A 19304-nucleotide genomic window follows, 5' to 3' on the forward strand; every position below is an offset into this window, starting at 1 on the left:
TTTTTGCAGGGGAGGGGGGGGGGCTTAGATTTTTTTGTTCATAAAGAAACGCAGTTCAACATACACCTCGAATTTAGCAGCAACTAAGAGTTTAGGTTTCCTCCTTCTCTCGCTGTAAAATTTTCGATGTAACATCTTAAATTAGGTATTCTTCTTAGACCACACTGCCTTTAAACAAATTTTCAAATGGGGATAAATCCATTTAATTAGACAGTGAAAAAAACAGGTACAAAAGCTCAGATATTTCTATCACATATGCAGCGATCGTTATCAGTAGAAATACTAAAATAATATAACTGAAACTAGCATATTTATAAAAAAAAAAATTTCGGGTTATTCACAAAATAATGAACTTCCGGATTATTCACTTGATTATTTTCAGAGAGAGTTCACTGAAAAAGTCCATTCAAAGTCTTGATGTAAATTTCCATCAAATTTTTAAGGAAATTTCCATCAAGACTTTGAATGAACCTTTTCAGTGAACTTTCTCTGAAAATAATCGAGTGAATAATCTGGAAGTTCATTATTTTGTGAATGACCCGAAAAGCTACTTATGTTTTTTGTATAAATATGCTAGTTTCAGTTATATTATTTCAGTAATTCTACTGATGACTATCGCTGCATATGTGATCGAAATATCTGGGCTTGTGTACCTATTTTTTTTTCACTGTGTTTCACTGTTTTTTTTCCAAATAAATGGATTTATCCCAATTTGAAAATTTATTTGTTCCTCACTGTCAAAGTCTAAAACCTACTGCGTCATTGGTGCTTTACTGAAAACTACATGTGCCGTGAAATGTCTTGGAAAGTACAAATAAAATCAAACTGTATGTTTGATATATGATGCTATTAACTGTTAAAAGATCATCAGTTCAATATTTTATTTCAGTGTAATTTTGTTTTCATATCCAATGCTGCAATAACTGGAAAAGAAAATATTTGTATATAATTCGTTTTCAGTAAAGTGCCAATGACGCAGTAGATTTTAGACTTTTACAGTGAGATTAGGAGGCAAAACCCAAGCTCTTGTTTGCAGAGATTTTTGTTCGTTTTAAGCTTGATTTGCGTATTCAGTTTAACTTTCACTTTTTTACGATTTATTTACTCATTTATATCAGTACCTATTGTATGTTTGTTTGCTATAATTGTTTATTTAATTTATGTTCGTTTTGGGTTTCATTTATGCTTCAATGAAAAAATATTTTTGTTTGTTTGAAGCTCTATTTGCATATTCAACTTAAGCTTTACTCGTTTTAAGATTTATTCATTCATTTATATTAGTACTTGTTGTATGTTTTTTTGCTATGATTGCTTACTTCATTTCGATTCGTTTGGGGTTTCATTTATTATTTAATAGTTATTTCTGGCCGTTTTGCGTTTAGATAGTTGTAGGTTTCTATTTCTTCTCATCTCAAGGTTAATATGGCCTTTAGTTTTCTTCGGAAAACTTCTTTTGTGGAAAGTTTTTATTAACTATAGCAAAAATCGACCGGAAACCTGAGAACAGAAAACTGGGAGACAAATAGCACCCTACATCAGCAACGTGGACTGCCACCTATTTTTGTTTGTCTAACCCAGTTTTCCAGAAAACAACGAACGTATAAAGTACTTTACTCTGCTCGAAAAATCTTAGAGTACCAGACTTCTCAGCACCATTGAGCCAAACCTGAATCTGCTGGTCCTGAAGGCGCGAATCCAACATACTAAGGAACATAATCCAACATACTAACAACATTGCGTACGCGAATCCAACATATCAACATACTAACATTAAACAATAAAACGACGTAATTAGCACATTATTGTTTGGGTAATTTCTAACCATTTATAAATAAAAATGGCCATATCATTGCTTAGAAGGATTTTTCTCAATTTTATTATGCTGAAACGTGTGAAAATTCAGCAAATTTAGGCCGTTTGTATTAACTGGAGTTTAAATATGTAGAACCAGTGTGAATTTTCTTTTTCTCTTTTTAGGCTAAGCTTACTCTAAATGTTTACAGCGAATTTTTCTAGCATACCCCAGTTAGGGCGTGGGTTTAATGACTACCATCATCGTTGAAACCAGTATATTTAGAATAATAATTACTTTAAATTTGCTGTGTTTACGAGGGGCTGCTGACTATTTGCCCCCTGGTGTATTTGCAGCAGGTCAACTTTCTCAACTGACTTGCAGCACTCCTCATATCGCACGTAGAAAAACTTCTATTGTTTCACGCTCCATTGTCACAGAAGTTGCAAACTTCCAACATGTTTAGGACACACCACTTGGTATACACGCTTTATAGAAGTGTCCAATCCTTCAATTTTCACTTACGGTGTTAAATGTAGTAGTGACCTTATTAGTGATTACAATGAATTGAATTGAAGACTATAGTTTTCAGTAACTGGAATCTGTGAGAATAAATACAAAAGCTAGACGTTTTTTTTTAGTGTTTTGAACTGTCCTCATTCAGAGATTCCAAAGACCTTACGTTTTGAATAGTTTCAAAATACGGTCCACCCTTGAAACCTGCTTAAAAAGACACAATTTAAATCTGTCTGGAGCAGTTTCCTGGCCTGAATTTGTGAAGGAGGTCCGATTAGGTGAAGATATGTTTTTCAAAACAGTGAGTTTGAATATCATTTTTCTCCCTCCCCCTTTTTCAATGTTTTATTTTGGCCTTGGGGATGCACAAATGAGGATCTGCAAGACTCAGGCTCCACAGAAACGAATTTTTGCTATTTTTTCTGTAATTTCTAATAGCTTCCATGTGAAACGACTATTTGTTACTTTGCTGATGAATGGTAGGAACTGTATCTAGCTTAATTGCTACTAGCCTAGAGTCTCAGGAAGCTCAGGTTTGGCAAGCCGAGAAGGCACCTCGCCGCCCTTGGGGCTATATGCGAAGGCCAAGAAGAACTGATGCGAAGAAGTTTATCTAGAAATGTGAATAAGTTTGGAAGAGTTAAAGTGGGATATATGTGTAAGGGGGAATTTTATGCCTATTGGAGAAGGAAGGAAATATGTAGGGATGGCTAGATTGAGGGGTGGTTTTTACACTTGCCCTATATGGGGAGAGGTGGATGAGTCTGTGTATCTTTTTTAAGGAGACGTAAGGAATTAAGCTAATTGTGGGTGGAAATTTTTGTAGGGAGGTCGGGAGGAGACATTGGATTTCGGAAATTTTAAAATGTAGCTGTTATTTATACGAATAATATTGGAAGGTTTTGTCAAGGTAGGTGAAGATTTTCTTGGATAACAAGTTCTAGTATTTTACTAGTTTACGTTTTGATGTTGTATTTTTTGCTGGTTTGTTGTATGTTATCATGGCCCAATAGCACGTTCGTATGAATAAATCTATCTATCTATATATAATATCCGTAAGAGTCCCACACCCGCTACCCCAAAACAAATTCCAATATAAGAAGCCTTTCACAACATGTCCGCTTTTTGTTATTTTAGCCTGGTTTAAATGAAGTGGGCACTTGTGCACAAAGCTGTGCATTCTACACAACTGTGCGCACATTGTGCTATGTATTGTGCATTGTGCTATTCCACAGACAGGAACGAGGAAAAGTGTTAAAAAATATAATAGTACAATTTTTCAATAATTATGTTTTTGTCAGGTAAGTATCAGGGGGAGGGATATTTACGTTTCCTCTTTCATGTGATCATGTGATGGTTGGTGCAGGAGTTATGGATCTCACCAATCCTAATGATGTTTCATGATTGTTTCCCTCTTTTGGGATTTATTTTACCTCTAATAATTCACATATCGTTTGCCATATTTGAAATGTGTCCCCGCATCCCACAAAAAAAACCTGGTGTTTGGAATTAATGAGTGTATTTAAACTTTAAAGTCAAAATATGCAAGTGAAAAATAACAAGCTCATACTAATAAAGCCTATTAGCTTCTTATTTTTTATAAATTAGAAAAATATTAAATTAGAAAAATGTGAGATATGCATTAGAAAAATATGTAAAACTCATCTAGTTTGTTTATGGTTATGGTGACTTTCCGTAACACTATGTAGTAGTAGTAGTAAAGTAAGTAGTAAGTAAGACGGCACTAGACCCTTAAGGTCCAAACCGGCGGTGCTGATCTGGTTGAGCTGGTTTGACTCTGGTTGAGCTTACAGAGTCACACCACTGACCCCCGTCCCAAACTTAATAACTGGTCACAACTTGGATTGAACCCGTGCCCCTTGGACACAGAATTCCCACGACAGCGCGCCAACCACTCAGCCAGGACGGCATAATACGTGTTACGTAAAAATGTGTGTCAAATAATGTGTAGATATCAAACAGTTCGTGCCAACAAACTGTGCTCGATGCATCAAAAGAATCAAATTTTGATCGGATTTTGCGATTGATGTGATTCACGCGATCGAAAGAATCAATTTTCAAAAAGAATGACTCCATTTTAATATTACCATCAAAAGTAACGGGCGTGTGAAAATTTGCTCAATTTTTAAACAGGGGAGATTACACCAAAACTTCTAGAGATTTCAGTAAAAATCACACCATCAGATTCAGCATATTAGAGACCACCTACTGTAGATTGTTAAAGCTCCTACATAAGAAAATGCGGAATTTTGTTTTTTTTTTTTTCCCCAGAAGAAGGATCATAAATTTTCCCCAAATTGGCCTAATCAAAATTGTGAGATAGCAATTTGTTTTGCATAGTTGGAAGACCTAATAACAATGTCTTTGAGGATTACTTGACCCCTCCCCCCCCCCCAGTTCCCAAGGGGAAAGGCTGCAAGCAATGAACTCTACCCTTTGTTTACATATAGTATTGATTATTGGGAAACATGACAAAAAATTTCAGGGGATCAGATTTTCCTCACGGGGGTGGGGTAAGTCGGAGGATTTTTATAGGGAAGGATTTTACGTTGTGAGTTTTTGGCTCAATTTTTCATTGAAGGCGAACCGGGTTTTCCTGCATTATTTAAAACAAATTCAGAAATTAAATTAATTTTTTTCAACTGAAATTAAGGAGCAAAATTAAAACTTAAAACGAACAGAAAATATTACGTATAGGAGGGATTTGCTTCCTCCATAATGGCTAATGGAACGTAATAGCTAAATAAAAAAATGGAACTTTTAAAAAAGCTTATTATTCTAATTAAACGGCCCTTGTGTTTCAGAAGTCATTCTTGAATAATAGGGACAATATGTTAAAATTTAGCGTGAAAAGCAAGCTATTGAAGAGGGAGCAATCCCCCTCATGTACGTAATAATCAGCTAAAATATCCATTTTATTCAGATTTTATTCGTTACACAGCTTTCATTTCTAGCATTTATGTTCCAGACTTCAGAAAAATCTGTGGTGATTTTTCTTTTTCAAAAGGTACAACAGATGGATACACATAAACTTCCAAATTCATTATGTAGAGTATATTTTTGTGTCCTGATGTTTAGTATCATTAACATTTATTTTTAAAACATAATGGAAAACCCCGCAACTTAAATTTGGGATAGAATGAATAATATTGAAATTTAAAATTATTTAAATTTAGACAACATTTGATTGGCAATCTAAATTGAAAATTGGTGAACTCTATTACTAGGTTTTACTTTTTCTTTTAAAATATTTAAATTTAATTTTAATTTCAATTCAGTTAGTAAACTCGATCTTACTTTTACCTTTATCTTTTTCAAGGAAAATTCGATATTTGTAATTTGATTTTAATTTAATGGCATTTAAATTTTTTTGGTGTATTTGATGATATTTCTGATTTTTATTTTTATTTTCTTTTTTCATTAATTTGAAATTAACTGCAATTTGCGTATTTTTTGTTGGAGGACAATCTTTTAGAACTACATTTACACATCATGTATAGCCTACATCTTTTCTTTTTTATTTCTAGGTGATTTTGTTTTCTGTTGTCGCTCTTTTTGGATGTTCACTCGCGGGGATTGTGGGAACAGGCTATGGTGGTAGCTCATTCGGCTTTGGCGGAGGATCTCATAGAGGAGGCTACGGTGGTGGTTCAGGATATGGAAGCTCGGGTGGTATTGTTATTGCTGGAGGCCAAGGTGGCTATGGAAGTTTTGGAAATGGTGCCATTGTATTGCCGCTGCCAAGTAAGTATTGAAGTGAGAATTCATAGTCTAACAAAAGATTTTTAATCTTTTTGAAAAAGGCTCTCCTAGTCAAATATTATTCTTAGTGTTCTTTTCATAGCTTTTAATACATGCTATTCAAAAGGAGGACCCCTTTACTTTAAAAAATTAGGATGTCAATAAATTTCCCTAGGCTATACATGAATTATTCTTTCTGTGACATGCGTAAGTCTCCTGCTGAAAAATAAAATACAAAGTGTGTTTTGTCATATACGTGATTTTTTCCAAACAGGTCGTGATAACGAACTGTAAGTTAGGAGCGACTAGGCTCAATAGTAACTGAAACTCTAAAAGAGGGAGCTTTGATTGTGTAGATACATAAAAAGAATCACCCTATTATGCTGATTCCAAATATACAAGTTCATCGAGTTTATTGTTACCCATCAAAAGTTGCGAGTCTGAGAGAATTTGCCTGATTTTTGTAATGGGGGAGAAAGCCCTATAAAATTTAAGGAAGCTTAATGAAAATCACGCCATCATATTTAGCGTAACAGAGAAACCCACTGTAGAAATTTCAAGCTCCTATATACAAAAATGTGGAATTTTGCTATTTTTGCCAGAAGACAGATCGCAGATGCGTGTTTATTTGTTTTTCTTATGTTTTTTTCCTGGGGTGATCGTATTGAAATAATGGTCCTAAAAGAATGGGAGAGGGTGCGTTCAACCAGAGATGAAAATTTCTAGTGTCCTTTTTAAGTGACCAAAAAGATTAGAGGGCAACTGGCCCTCCTCCCGCGCCCCTTTTTCCACAAAGTTATTTGATTAGAACTTTGTGATAGCCATTCTGTTCAGTATAGTTGAAAAGCCAAATAACTATTGTAAAATGACCATTCGTGATCCGTGCGGTGAAGCCTGTAAGTTATTACACAAAAAAAACAAGTTTTTTAAATGAAAGTAAGGATCGACATTAAAACTTAAAACTAACAGAAATTACTCCGTATTTGAAAGGGGCTTTTCCTCCTCAACGCCCCGCTCTTTACCCTAAAGTTTGACTCTTTTTTTTAACTCTACATTTTAAAACAGTAAAAAACTTTAGTGTAAAGAGCGGGGCGTTGGGGAGGAAAAGCTCCTTTCAAATACGGAGTAATTTCTGTTCGTTTTAAGTTTTTTTGTCGCTTCTTACTTTCATTTAAAAAAATATATTTTTTGTTTAATTTCTGAACGTTTTTGAATTACTGCATGGTTTGATCTTGGCTCTCCGCACATAAATAATTAAAAAGATATTTGCATATTAATTTTTTGGGGCTAAATGGCTTTTTCATAGTTTTAATCGGAAGATTTTGAGAAAAAAGGAGCGAGGGAGGAGGCCTAGTTGCCCTCCAATTTTTTGATTACTTAAAAAGGCAACTATAACTTATAATTTTTTACGAACTTTTTGATAAGTAAAAAATATACGTAACTTACGAATTAAATTACGTAGCGAACTTCTATATTCGTATGTTTTTATTGCGTATATGAGGGGGTTCACCCCTCCTCGATACCTCGCTCTTTACATTAAAGCTTAAATTTTGTCCCAATTCCTTAAGAATGACCCCTGAATCACAAAGGCCGTAGAGTAAATAGTTGAAATTACTAAAAATACTTTAGCGTAAAGAGCGAGGTATTACGAGGAGGTAAACCCCTCATATCCGTAATAATTTCTGTTCGGTTTAAGTTTTAATGCTGCTTCTCACTTTCAGTATAAAAAAAACTTTTCATATTTTTTTTATTCATTGTTTTTTAAATAATGCTAGAAAATCCTACGCCCCCTCCATTGGAAGTCTCTTCCCCCTCCATGGAAAGATCCTCTCCGGTAACCCTCCCCCTCAAATATTTCCCCCAAACCAAAAAAATCCCCTTGATTACGTCTGTACACTTCCCAGTAACCATTACTATATGTAAACAGAAGTCAAAGTTTGTAACTTGCAGCCCCCACCCACGGGGACTGCGGGGGAGTAAGTCGCCCCCAAAGACATAGTTTTTTGGGTTTTTGACTATGGTGAATAAAATGGCTATCTCAGAATTTTGATCCGGTGACTTTGGGGAAAAAATGAGCGTGGGAGGGGGCCTAGGGGCCCTCCAATTTTGTGGTTACTTAAAAAAGGGCACTAGAACTTTTAGTTTCCGTTAGAATGAGCCCTTTCGTGACATTCTAGGACCAATGAGTCGATACGATCACCCGTGGGAAAAAAAACAAAAAAAAAAAACAAACAAACACGCATCCGTGATTTGTCTTCTGGCAAAAAATGTGACATTCCATATTTTTGTAGATAGGGGCCTGAAACTTCTACAATAAAGTTCTCTGATACGCTGAATCTGATGGTGTGGTTTTCGTTAAGATCGTATGACTTTTAGGGGGTATTTCCCCCTATTTTCTAAAATGAGGCAAATTTTCTCAGGCTCGTAACTTTTGATGGGTAAGACTAATCTTGATGAAACTTATATATTTAAAATCAGCATTAAAATGCCATTCTTTTGATGTAACTATTGGTATCAAAATTCCATTTTTTAGAGTTTCGGTTACTATTGAGCCTGGTCGCTCCTTACTACAGTTTGTTACCATGAACTGTTTGATGAAATTCGCAAGCAATGATTTTCCGCGTGTTTTGATTTCCGAAAAATAATTTCCACGGAAGGAGACATTTCTGGGGTGATCGAAAAAATAAATTAGAGATTAAAACTTTTTTCGAATGAAAGAATTCTGAGGAGAACTTTTCAGTCTGAATCGTCTGCAAGCAATTTGACGGACAGGAGGATTTTCAGCGAGGTTAAAACTGTCTGGAGGTGTGCACTTTACGTTAAATGCCATTTCCACGGAGAACTTTTACGTGAAGGGGAGTGGTATATTTCATGGAAAGAGCCAGATTATCATTGGTGAAAGGTTCTATTGGTGTCAATTTGTATGGTTTAGCCATTTTCCTAGAGAAAACTGTTTACAAGTCCTGCTGTCATTGGCAGTAAAAGTGTAAAAAAGCTACCACCCGCTTGGAGAAGACGTTTTCTTTTAAAATCTTGTCCTTTCTTTTTGAAAGCCAAGGCAGGTATAATGGAACGATGTTGCTTTGTCCGTTGCTTAACTAATTCTGGCAATTGAACATTGCCCTCGGTTAGATTTAAACAAAGTTCAGATATGAGATTAATAAATTCCTTGTCAATACCATGCTTGAGTATGGCTTTCCTAACTACCGGTTTTGAACTGCTTAGAACGGAAAATAAATGTCTATTTTCATGTAGTTTCTTCAGTGTCATGATGGCAACTAATGACCTTTTTCACTGTTCAGTGGAAGATATACGGTAATTTATTGTCAAAAATATTTGTGACTGTACGCAAATCCTCGCAGATTTTACGGAGTTCGCTAAATTACGATAAAGAAGGGGATAATGATATAATGAAAAAAGAAAATAATTTGCGTCAGTAATTTGTGATTCTTCAGTCAGGGAAGGTGTTTGGAGTTCCTTTCAAATCCCCGCCTGTAAATATATATATATATATATATATATATATATATATATATATATATATATATATATATATATATATATATATATATATATATATATATATATATATATATATATATATATATATATATGAAACGGTCTAGTTCCAGAGCATATTTTATGATACTGGTCTTAGTTTTAATAACACGGTGTCATAGCATGTTTCTGAAGTGTTTTCAGGAAAAAGTCAGGTAGCTACAGAAAACGATGAGCCTATCAGCAGCTTATGGCTACAATAAATAAATTTACTGATAAATAGGCTTTTGTTAAGAAGTAATTGTTGCTCTGATATAACCTATTGTTAATATCATAACCACTGGATGCTAAGGTGAAATGTTTCTTCTAGAGTAGCTATTGCTCACTTTTGAGAAGTCTGTAGACGAGTAATGCTACCCCCAGAAGATTTTCAGAAACTTTTTTCTCCATTAGCGATTGATAAAAAATGTAGTTTACCTTTCTCATAGCACCAAATCTTCAACCTAAAAAAAAATCAAAAAGTGACATTTACCGATCATCTAGCACTATTCAGTCAAAATAATTAGTCAAATAAATTCGTAATTAGTCAATAATTCAGTCAAAGTAATTGCTGCTCTGATATAACCTATTGTTCATATCATAATCACTGGATGATAAGGTGAAATGTTTCTTCAAGAGCAGTTACTGCTCACTTTTGAGCAGTCTGTAGACGAGTAATGCCCCCCCCCCACCATATTAACTTTTAGATGTGCTTACACTGCAAAAACCAAAAAATATTTACAGTAAAGTACTAGTGGGTTTGATAGACCGATTCTACTTTTTAAAAAGAACAATAACCGTCAGTACTTATCGATAAAATTGCTAAACTGGGTTCAGTTTGAGAGGCATTTGATTTTCAGAAACGCTCTTTTTCCCCATTAGCGATTGATAAAAAATGTAGTTTACCTTCCTCATAGCACCAAATCTTCAACCTAAAAAAAAAAAAATCAAAAAGTGACATATACCGATCATCTAGCACTATTCAGTCAAACTAATTATATGTCTTGATGCTGCTTTCAGCAACTTTGATCATCGGATGTCATATGTGATTATCTACGATTAAAATCACCATGGCTAATGAACGCCATCTGTTTTCTTTTTTGCTGAATTCTGCCAAAATGGTTGTTCATCTCAGCTTAGATACCAATACAGTTATGAAAACTCGACTTATTTTTGGGACACAGTGCGCGGTAGCGATGCTAGCGGCTGGAGACAGGAAACTGGTAGGTGTCTAAGCTGTGAAGTCCGTGCATTTTCACTACGTATGCAACAAAACAAAATTGCGTTCCCGCCTATGGTGTTGTAGTATGATGCGTCGGAGCGCGGGCTTGGAGGAGACACCAAGTTCAGAGCTCTGTACTAAAGGCTTCTCATGGGCGAGATAGGAATTTTCATTACTGTATTGGTATCTAAGCTGTGTTGTTCATATACTTGTATGATGCTGGAAACTCTACTTGAAAAAATACCGCAAATGACTTATACTAAGTAACAATCTAACACGATGAAGTATAGATGATTTTTTGTTTTAATGTCGTCTTTAGGCTAGCCACATGTCACATATGGGGTTTGTTCAGACCTTGAACTTTAGTTGACTATAATTACTCTACTGTCAATCTTAAGCAATTTATCCTCCCTGATCACAGCTACTCTGAGTAATTCCCCTCCCAAGATCTCGTTTACTTTTTCTTAAGTCCTGTCACTGGGTAGAGTTAGAGTTTGGTCGCTAAAGGATATTGGGGACTTCACATTTAGTTTCTGAAACTTTTGACAGAGGTGTTCTTGTGATAGTTAAAATTTAATTTCGTCCAAATGCCCCTAACAATTTCTTAAACTGGTATAAAAATCAGTAACAATTTTTTAGCATTTAGTCATGCTGACAAAAGAGCAAACTTTCAATGCTCTGACCTGATCAAAACCACAGTCGACTTGATTGTGGTGTACTCCATTGAAATGAACTACCGTAGTTCTATATGGGACGAAAGATCACTATGGGTAATTAACGCCATCTACTTATCTTTAAGATACCATGATACTGCATATGATTATCTACTCATATACGCTAGTTAATGACATGGCTAGTTAATGACATCTACTTCTTTAGTGGTGACATCACATTGCTAAGTGAAGCCTTTCCCGTCTTATGCAACCTTCCAACCCAAAAACTACCAACGCTTCGCAGTATTTTTGTACCCTCGGCTTATTAAAGTTACTAAGCTTAAAATGTTAATTTTAAGTTTTTAGAGTTAATTTATAGTTCAAAATTTCCATGTTTAACAGTAAAAAGGAATAACATATGTTTTAAAATATTAGTGTTTGTATCAATATCTAAGTACTTAATTCTAATAAAAAAAAATAGAATTGTAAAAATTTTCTGCCTTGGTTTGGAAAATAGGGGTAAACATTCCTTAAAAATTATAGGATCTTAACGAAAATCACACCATCGCATTCAGCGTATCAGAGAACCCTACTGTAGAAGTTTCAAGCTCCTATCTACAAAAATGTGGAACTTAGTGTTTTTTGCCAAAAGACCGATCACGGGTGCGTGTTTATTTGTTTGTTTGTTTGTTTTTTCCCCAGGGGTGATCGTATCGACCAAGTGGTCCTAGAATGTCACAGGAGGGTTCATTCTAACGGAAATTAAAAGCTCTAGTGCCCTTTTTAAGTGACCAAAAAAATCGGAGGGCACCTAGACCCCCTCCCACGCTCATTTTTTCCAAAAGTCAACGGATAAAAATTTTGAGATAGCCATTTTGTTCAGCGTAGTCGAAAAAATAATAACTATGTCTTTGGGGCACACATCCCCGGGGGTGGGGCTGCAAGTTACAAACTTTGACCAGCGTTTACATACAGTGATGGTTATTTGGAAGTGTACAGACCTTTTCAGGAGGATTTTTTGGTTGGAGAGGGGAAGGGGTTGAGGGGAGGGGCTACGTAGGAGGATCTCCCCTTGGAGGAATTTGTCATGGGAGAAGAGAAATTCCACCAAGGGGGCGCAGGATTTTCTAGCACTATTTAAAAAAAAACAATGAAAAAATAAATAGGAAAAGTTTTTTCCACTGAAAGTAAGGACCAGCATTAAAACTTAAAACGAACAGATTATTACGCATATGATGGGCTCATCTCTTTCTAAATACCTCGCTCTCTACGCTAAAGTATTTTTAGTATTTATTCTATAGCCTTTGTGATACAGGGGCCAATCTTAAAGAATTAGGACAAAATTAAAGATTTAGTGTAAAAAGCGAGGTATTATCGAGGGGGAAAACCCCCTCATATAGATAATAAAAACATAGAACATAGAAGTTAGTTACATAAGTTAATTTGTATGTTACGTACATTTTTTACTAATAAAAACGTTCGTTAAAAATTAAAAATTCTAGTTGCCTTTTTAAGCGACCGAAAAATTGGAGGGCAACCAGGCCTCCTCCCCCACCCTTTTTCAAAATCGTCTGATGAAAACTAAGAGAAAGCCATTTAGCAAAAAAAACTAATACGCAAATTTCGTTTTAATTATTCATTTGCGGAGAACCAAAATCAAACATGCATTAGTTCAAAAACGTTCAGGAATTAAATAAAAAAAGACAAGTTTTTTAACTAAAAGTAAGGAGCGACATTAAAACTTAAAACGAACAGAAATTACTCCGTGTATGAAAGATGTTGTTCCTTCCTCAACGTCCCGCTCATTCCGCTAAAGTTATTTACTGTTTTGTAAAGTAGAATTGAGAGAAAGAGTCAAACTATAGCGTAAAGAGCGGGACGTTGAGGAGGGAACAGCCCCTTTCATACACGGAGTAATTTCTGTTCGTTTTAACTTTTAATGTCGCTCCTTACTTTCAGTTAAAAAACTTGTCTCTTTTTATTTAATATGTATAAGACTTGTATCTACACATTGTTGACAAAACTAGCAATATAAAACAGTAGTTCTCTATTAGTTTAATATTGCTGTTGAAAAAACAGAGTTGAATCGAATGAGCCTAAGATCTCCGTAACTTAAAAACTTAATACAACGATAGCCACTCCTATTTTTAGTGTATCAGTGGAAAAGCTTTTGTGCAAGGTCGCCCTTATCGTCTTTTGTTTTTCTCATGCACGAACTTGAGGTTTTCTTTTATCATCCTTTTGTTTGACAGCGAATAGTCCTCGGTTAAATTCTTGACGGATCTTTATTATCCTATACAAAAATTCAATTGCTTTTATTGGAAACAGCAAAAGTGCTGTTTTGCTCATTTTTTCGTCAAATTTGTATTATGAACTTACTGTTGGTGAGTACAAAAATAATACGGAACAAGCGTGGTTGCTCCAAAAAATGGAGAAGGGTCTGCAAGATGTTTTCCAGTGTAAATACCCACGGATTGATCAGGCTACCTGACTGACTGACCGTATCTCAAACAGCAAGCAATACGGAAAATATGGTTCAATTTCGCTTTTAATGCTATAGAAGAGCAAGGTTGAGATGGCTAGGACACGTTATGTGGATGACGGATGACAGATTGCGAAAGATGCTCTTTGTCGGTCAAACGTTTAGAGTCAAACAAAAACAGGTCGTCTCCAAATGGGGCGGGAGGATGTAGTAAAGAAAGTCTTAAGGGAAATTGGAACTTCTTGTGAGACTGTATAGAGGAGTACTTTGAATGAATGGGATGTATCAGGAGCGTACGTAGCTGAGTCGGCCTCAAATGGTTTGGTGTTGCAGTGAGTTGTTAGCAGTAGAACTAGTAGATAATTCAGTTCAGTTATTCACTCTTTAATCAAACTTTCTTGTGATCGGTCCTAATAAATATTTATTTTTGGGGTGTCATTCAGATTACTTTTACTGAAATTACTACTTATTCGACATCGGTATAATCATGTGTGTATCTATGTTTGAATCCCCCTTGAAATATTTCTCGGACTCGAAAATTGGTTACAAAAGTGCTGGTAAAAAAAAAAATAATTTCTCCTAAAAAAAAGTTTCATCTTCAATATTGATCTAAAGCTATCTTGTGCTTAAAAATGTGATGATAAATATGATGAAAAATGTGATGATAAATGTGATGAAAATGTGATTGAAAATTGTGATGACTAGTAAAGTCATCTAGCTGACTATTCTTTTCAACTAGCTACAAGCAAAGAAAAGCTTTTCACTTTATTCTTGACTGAGAAACTCCATGATACTGTTTTTTTTTTATTCGATTTCAGTTGATATTGAACCCAAGCTACCCGCTTAATGCCTGGATATCCCCCTACGTGAAACGTTAAGTTCGCTGATTTTCTCTGGTTTCAAATTGATATTATGAACCAATTGGGGATGACAGATAGGTATAGCCTACGAAATCACTAAACTTAATGATTGGTCCAGGACTATATTGTTGACATGGGGTAGGGGGCTGAGATGCAAATAAACAGCAAATTAATATAAAAAATTGTTAACTCAAATTTATTTGATAATGATAAAGTGATGCCCATTGGCTTGTCAATAAAGCTGCCCAGGTTTTCAATAAAACTTTTTCCCCAGGATATTAACATCATACTTATGCTACAAAAGTGAATAATTAAAATTGTAAGAAATTGGTTTAAAAATCTTGCAATTATTTACCCCCAGCTATTGGTTACTAATGCTATCTCTTTGTATCATTTACCAAATTCATTTTTCAGATAAGAAAATATGCTTTCTTGACTGTCCATACTTTTTAGTTCCGAACTTACTTACTTGGACCCTCTTACGCATATGGGCGTATAGGGCAGCGATGGTTGACCTCCAGCTTGGCTGATCTTGTGCGAAAGACCAGTTTCATTCATTGTGGTTCGGAGACCCATCGTCTCTTTCTCCAGATATCGAGCAAGGGTTCTGCACGGTCTTCTACTCCTTCAAATGCCGGGTGGGGTCCAACACCATACATCGTGTGGGAGGCGTCCTTTACTCACGCGGGTCATATGCCGCCAGTACTTCCATCTTCTCACTCTGAGCTCGTTGGTCACCAGTGGTTGTTCGGTACCTGCCCTTATCTGGACATTCGTTACTCTGTCGGTCCAATATATCGCAAGGATTCTATGCAGGATATTATTCTCGAGTTCCGAACAGTTATATCTTACGTCTTAACTTTGATCCGTCAATACCACATTTTATGCGTTAAAGCTTTAACATAGCTCAACTCAAAAAATCATCTAACGTAATACGGTTCATAGTTGGCGCTGCAGACGTGCGTAATTTTTATTTTATCGACAAGGGTTACTTATTTGACCTAAGCGTAATTTTTGTTTTGTTTTAGAAGTCTATTCTGTCGGCAAAAATATCAAAAGATTCAATTCTATTTCGATAGTCAATCAGATTTCAATGCTTAGCATAGCTTTTTGAGAAATATTTTTTTTCAACTAATTTCACTAGTTCCAGCTTATTTTTTGATTTTGTATTTTTTTTTTCTTTTTAAAGGTGGAGGTTATAGTTCTGGTGGTTATCATCGCTAAGTGAGATCAAGCTTCTGGAAAAACTATAAGAGTTCGTTCTGTTGTTGAATTTTTGTTTTTATAATATACAATTTCTTAACAAATGACGAGTTTGCTGCTTTTGGGTTAGCAAGTTATCACTAATAGTCACTAATAGAAACGATGAATTGAATGGTGATAAAGTAGGGAAAATGTTCAGATTAGGTTTCTAACCCTCAAGTCTATATTATTCCTGTTCAAATATTTTAGCAGAGTTGAGTTTCCTCTTTGTTATGTTCTGCTTTAATGTTATTTCTTATGATTAAAAAAAAAAAATAATATTTGCTTAATAGACTAATACACTATAAATTGGTATTACAGGTTTTGTGCCTCTTTAATTCTAAGCATTTTTTATCCCATTTAACCCTATTTTAGGCACAGATTATTTTTAGCTACTATCCTTCGCTGAAGTCAACTATTTATCAAATTCTTTAAATATTCAATTTGAAGGTTCAATACTTGCTCAAGCTGAGTCATGTCTTAAAATTTTGCCAACTAATGACTGCTTTATTAGTAACCGCAAACAATTTTTGGAGATATATTCGAAAATGAAAACACCTTTTTTTTATGTGGCTACCTTGTCTGTCGCTTATAATGAGTAATATATTTGTCTTGATTATAATGGGTACATGACTATAAAATTTGCCTTGATCAACAATGTATCTGCCTTCGTATGTAATTATATTTGCCTTGAAATAATTACATTAAATAAGGCTTTTTATATTAAGTTACTCACAATTTTTCGCCCTAGACATTTTTATACCTTGCGAAGGAAATATTTTACGAAGAAATTATTTTTATAAGGAATTATTTTATCTATTATTACGAAGTAAAAAATTTCGCATACTCGCTATGCTTGTAAAGAGCATCTTAGAAATTTTTTGATTGTGTAAAATTATCTGCCAAAGATGATAACTCAGACTCAGTCCTCCAAACCACATAAGTGGACAATCTGCTGTAATGTAGCGGTAGTTTACGCCTATGGTAGTTATGGTAGTTTACGCCTATGGTAGTTATGGTAGTTTACGCCTATGGTCATGGACAATTGAATCCTTAACTTGCTTACATCTTTACTAAGTATTCTGAACTCTAGTTTTTTGTTTTTGAGTCTGAATTTTTTGACCAGAGAGTAACTCGAATAAAAATATGACATTATTCCAAGTTTTAATTCAATTAAAATCAAATAGTTGTGGGCATCAAGCTATGGCTAATTGTAGAAAAAGCCAAGATAAATAGTCCAATTGAGTGAGAGGCAGATCTGGGATAAGCCCCTTATTAGGATTGTATTTTGGCAAATTTTTGTGTTTAAATTTCTTGATTTTGACTACCTCTTAACAGAAACAATAATGCAGGTATTTTCAAAAAAAAGAAAGGTGGGTGGATTTTCATACAAGTGAGGCGGAATCATAATTCTCGGCCATTTGGCGTATCTTCATGGCTTTTTCAATTGAAGATCTTTGTTCTGACAACTTCTCTTCTAATTATATCTGAGTTCTATCAATATAGAAGCAACCGCAAGGACGTGGAATCCTATAAACACCCACTCCTCAGTATTAGGATGGTTTCATTTTTTCCACAATGTCTGAAATTTATTTGAACTGCTAAGTTATTTGAGCTAGCAAAATTAGGCCACTAGCTCAATCATTTTTTTTAAGACAAACCCTGAGTCTCAGCGTAGTATTCAGAAGCTGTTGTAGAAAGTTGGCCAAGGTATCTAGAAGAGCCTGAAGTAGAGGTCCAAGGATATGGTGAGCAGAATCTCCCGAGTACTATAATGAATACATCGAAGATGTATGAGCTTATTGATATGCCTATGAAAGGAGATGACAGTGAATTATCAAGTGAAAGAGGAAGAGGTAAGAAAAGCGTTGAAAAAACTAAGGGGGGTTCAGCCCACGGTATAGATAGATTACCGGCCAATTTATGGAAGTGGGTTAGTGTGGATACTTCCCGCGTTAGCACTAATTTTTTCAACGTGCCTCTATTCAAGAAGGAGAATAGATCTCAGCATAGTAATTATAGGGAAACATAGGCCTATATAGGGAATTTAGTTAGTATAGTTTCTAGTAAAGTCTTGTTTGGTAGATTAGATAGATGGTTAGGAAAGAATAGTACTTTAATCTAAAATAAGGTGGGGTTAAGGAAAAATTGTAGTGTCATGGGTCAGATTTTTACAGTGAATATGTTGGTTAGGAAGTGCACTAAAATTAAAGGGGGTAGGCTCTAATTAGCTTTAATAGATTTAAAAGGAGCATTCGACGGAGTAGACCGGGTACTATATATGGAATCATTGTTGCGTCTAGCCCTACCCAGAAGGTTCGTTTTAATATAATTAAAAATATAAAGTATATTTAGGTTGATTGTTAGGCTAGGCCTAGAATTTCTAGGCTAGTTAATAGTAAGATGGGAATAAAGCGAGGTTTTACCCTTTCCCCTAGGCTCTTTTCTTAGTATATTAATGATTTGGCAGAGTTTTATTAATAATAAAGAGGCTCCAGTAGTGTTGGTTATAAACTTTAGTTTTTTTCTCTTCTATTCGCTGATGACATAGTTTTAATTGAGATTACCAAGGAATTTGAAGAAATTATTCGATATAATATTGGAATATCTGAAAATGAAGAAGTTGGAATTAAATGTTAGTAAATCGGTTGTGATAATATTCAGAAACAATGGAGATATTTGAAGAGATGATAATTTTTTGTTTGAGGGGGAGATGTTGCATGTTAAGGATGATTTTGTTTATTTGGGGTGTAAGCTGTCAACAGCAGGGAGCTAGGAATCAGAAGTAAGTTTTATGGCTAATAAAAGGCAAAAAGCGTCGTAATTAGGCTACAAAAGCAAGTTTTAGATTCTAGGAATGTAGCAGTGCTTCATTATGGCACTGAAGTCTGGGGAGCGGAAAAGCCTGTTAAGTAAAATAGGATACAAATGAATCATTTTAAGAGGTTATTAGGACTTGAGTCAAATTTTAATCATTTGGTATTAAGGGGATATTTGGGGCTAGGACTACTAAGAAATCGTAGGTTAGTTAGGATGGTAAAATGTTGATAATAAGTTGCAAACTTGCCGAATACAAGGCTAGTTAAGTTGGCAGTTAAGAATATGCCTGGTGATATAAAGAAAAATACATGGACTAGCCATGTTAAATCAATTATGGACGGTTGCGGTTTCAGTGAATGGTGAAATGAAGGAGAAGGTACGGAAAATGTAGCAGAAATAGCAACTAGACCAGTAAATC

General features: G+C 35.0%; 2 protein-coding genes across 20 annotated transcripts in view; one reads left to right on the forward strand and one right to left on the reverse strand.

Annotated features, from left to right (window-relative positions):
• LOC136038918 (ctenidin-3-like) overlaps window positions 1-19304 on the forward strand; it is an 85422-nt gene that overhangs the window by 37105 nt on the left and 29013 nt on the right. For 6 of the 12 annotated variants that reach the window (XM_065722409.1, XM_065722411.1, XM_065722414.1 and 3 more), the window contains 2 exons: window positions 5857-6073; window positions 15278-16006. In XM_065722409.1, coding sequence (XP_065578481.1) covers window positions 5921-6073; window positions 15278-15730 — 606 coding nt within the window. In that variant the 5' untranslated portion in view covers window positions 5857-5920 and the 3' untranslated portion in view covers window positions 15731-16006. The other 6 variants (XM_065722407.1, XM_065722406.1, XM_065722412.1 and 3 more) reach the window with 5 other exon arrangements.
• LOC136038919 (keratin, type I cytoskeletal 10-like) overlaps window positions 1-19304 on the reverse strand; it is a 97036-nt gene that overhangs the window by 10779 nt on the left and 66953 nt on the right. For 5 of the 8 annotated variants that reach the window (XM_065722420.1, XM_065722422.1, XM_065722423.1 and 2 more), the window contains exon 2: window positions 10514-10539. The exons of 2 other annotated variants lie outside the window; for them this stretch is intronic. In XM_065722420.1, coding sequence (XP_065578492.1) covers window positions 10514-10522 — 9 coding nt within the window. In that variant the 5' untranslated portion in view covers window positions 10523-10539. Of the gene's footprint in view, window positions 1-10045; window positions 10072-10513; window positions 10540-19304 lie in introns of all 8 variants that reach the window. One more of the 8 variants, XM_065722426.1, reaches the window with a different exon arrangement.

Source organism: Artemia franciscana, chromosome 18 (genome assembly GCF_032884065.1).
Source record: "Artemia franciscana chromosome 18, ASM3288406v1, whole genome shotgun sequence".
Taxonomy (NCBI): Eukaryota; Metazoa; Arthropoda; class Branchiopoda; order Anostraca; family Artemiidae; genus Artemia; species Artemia franciscana.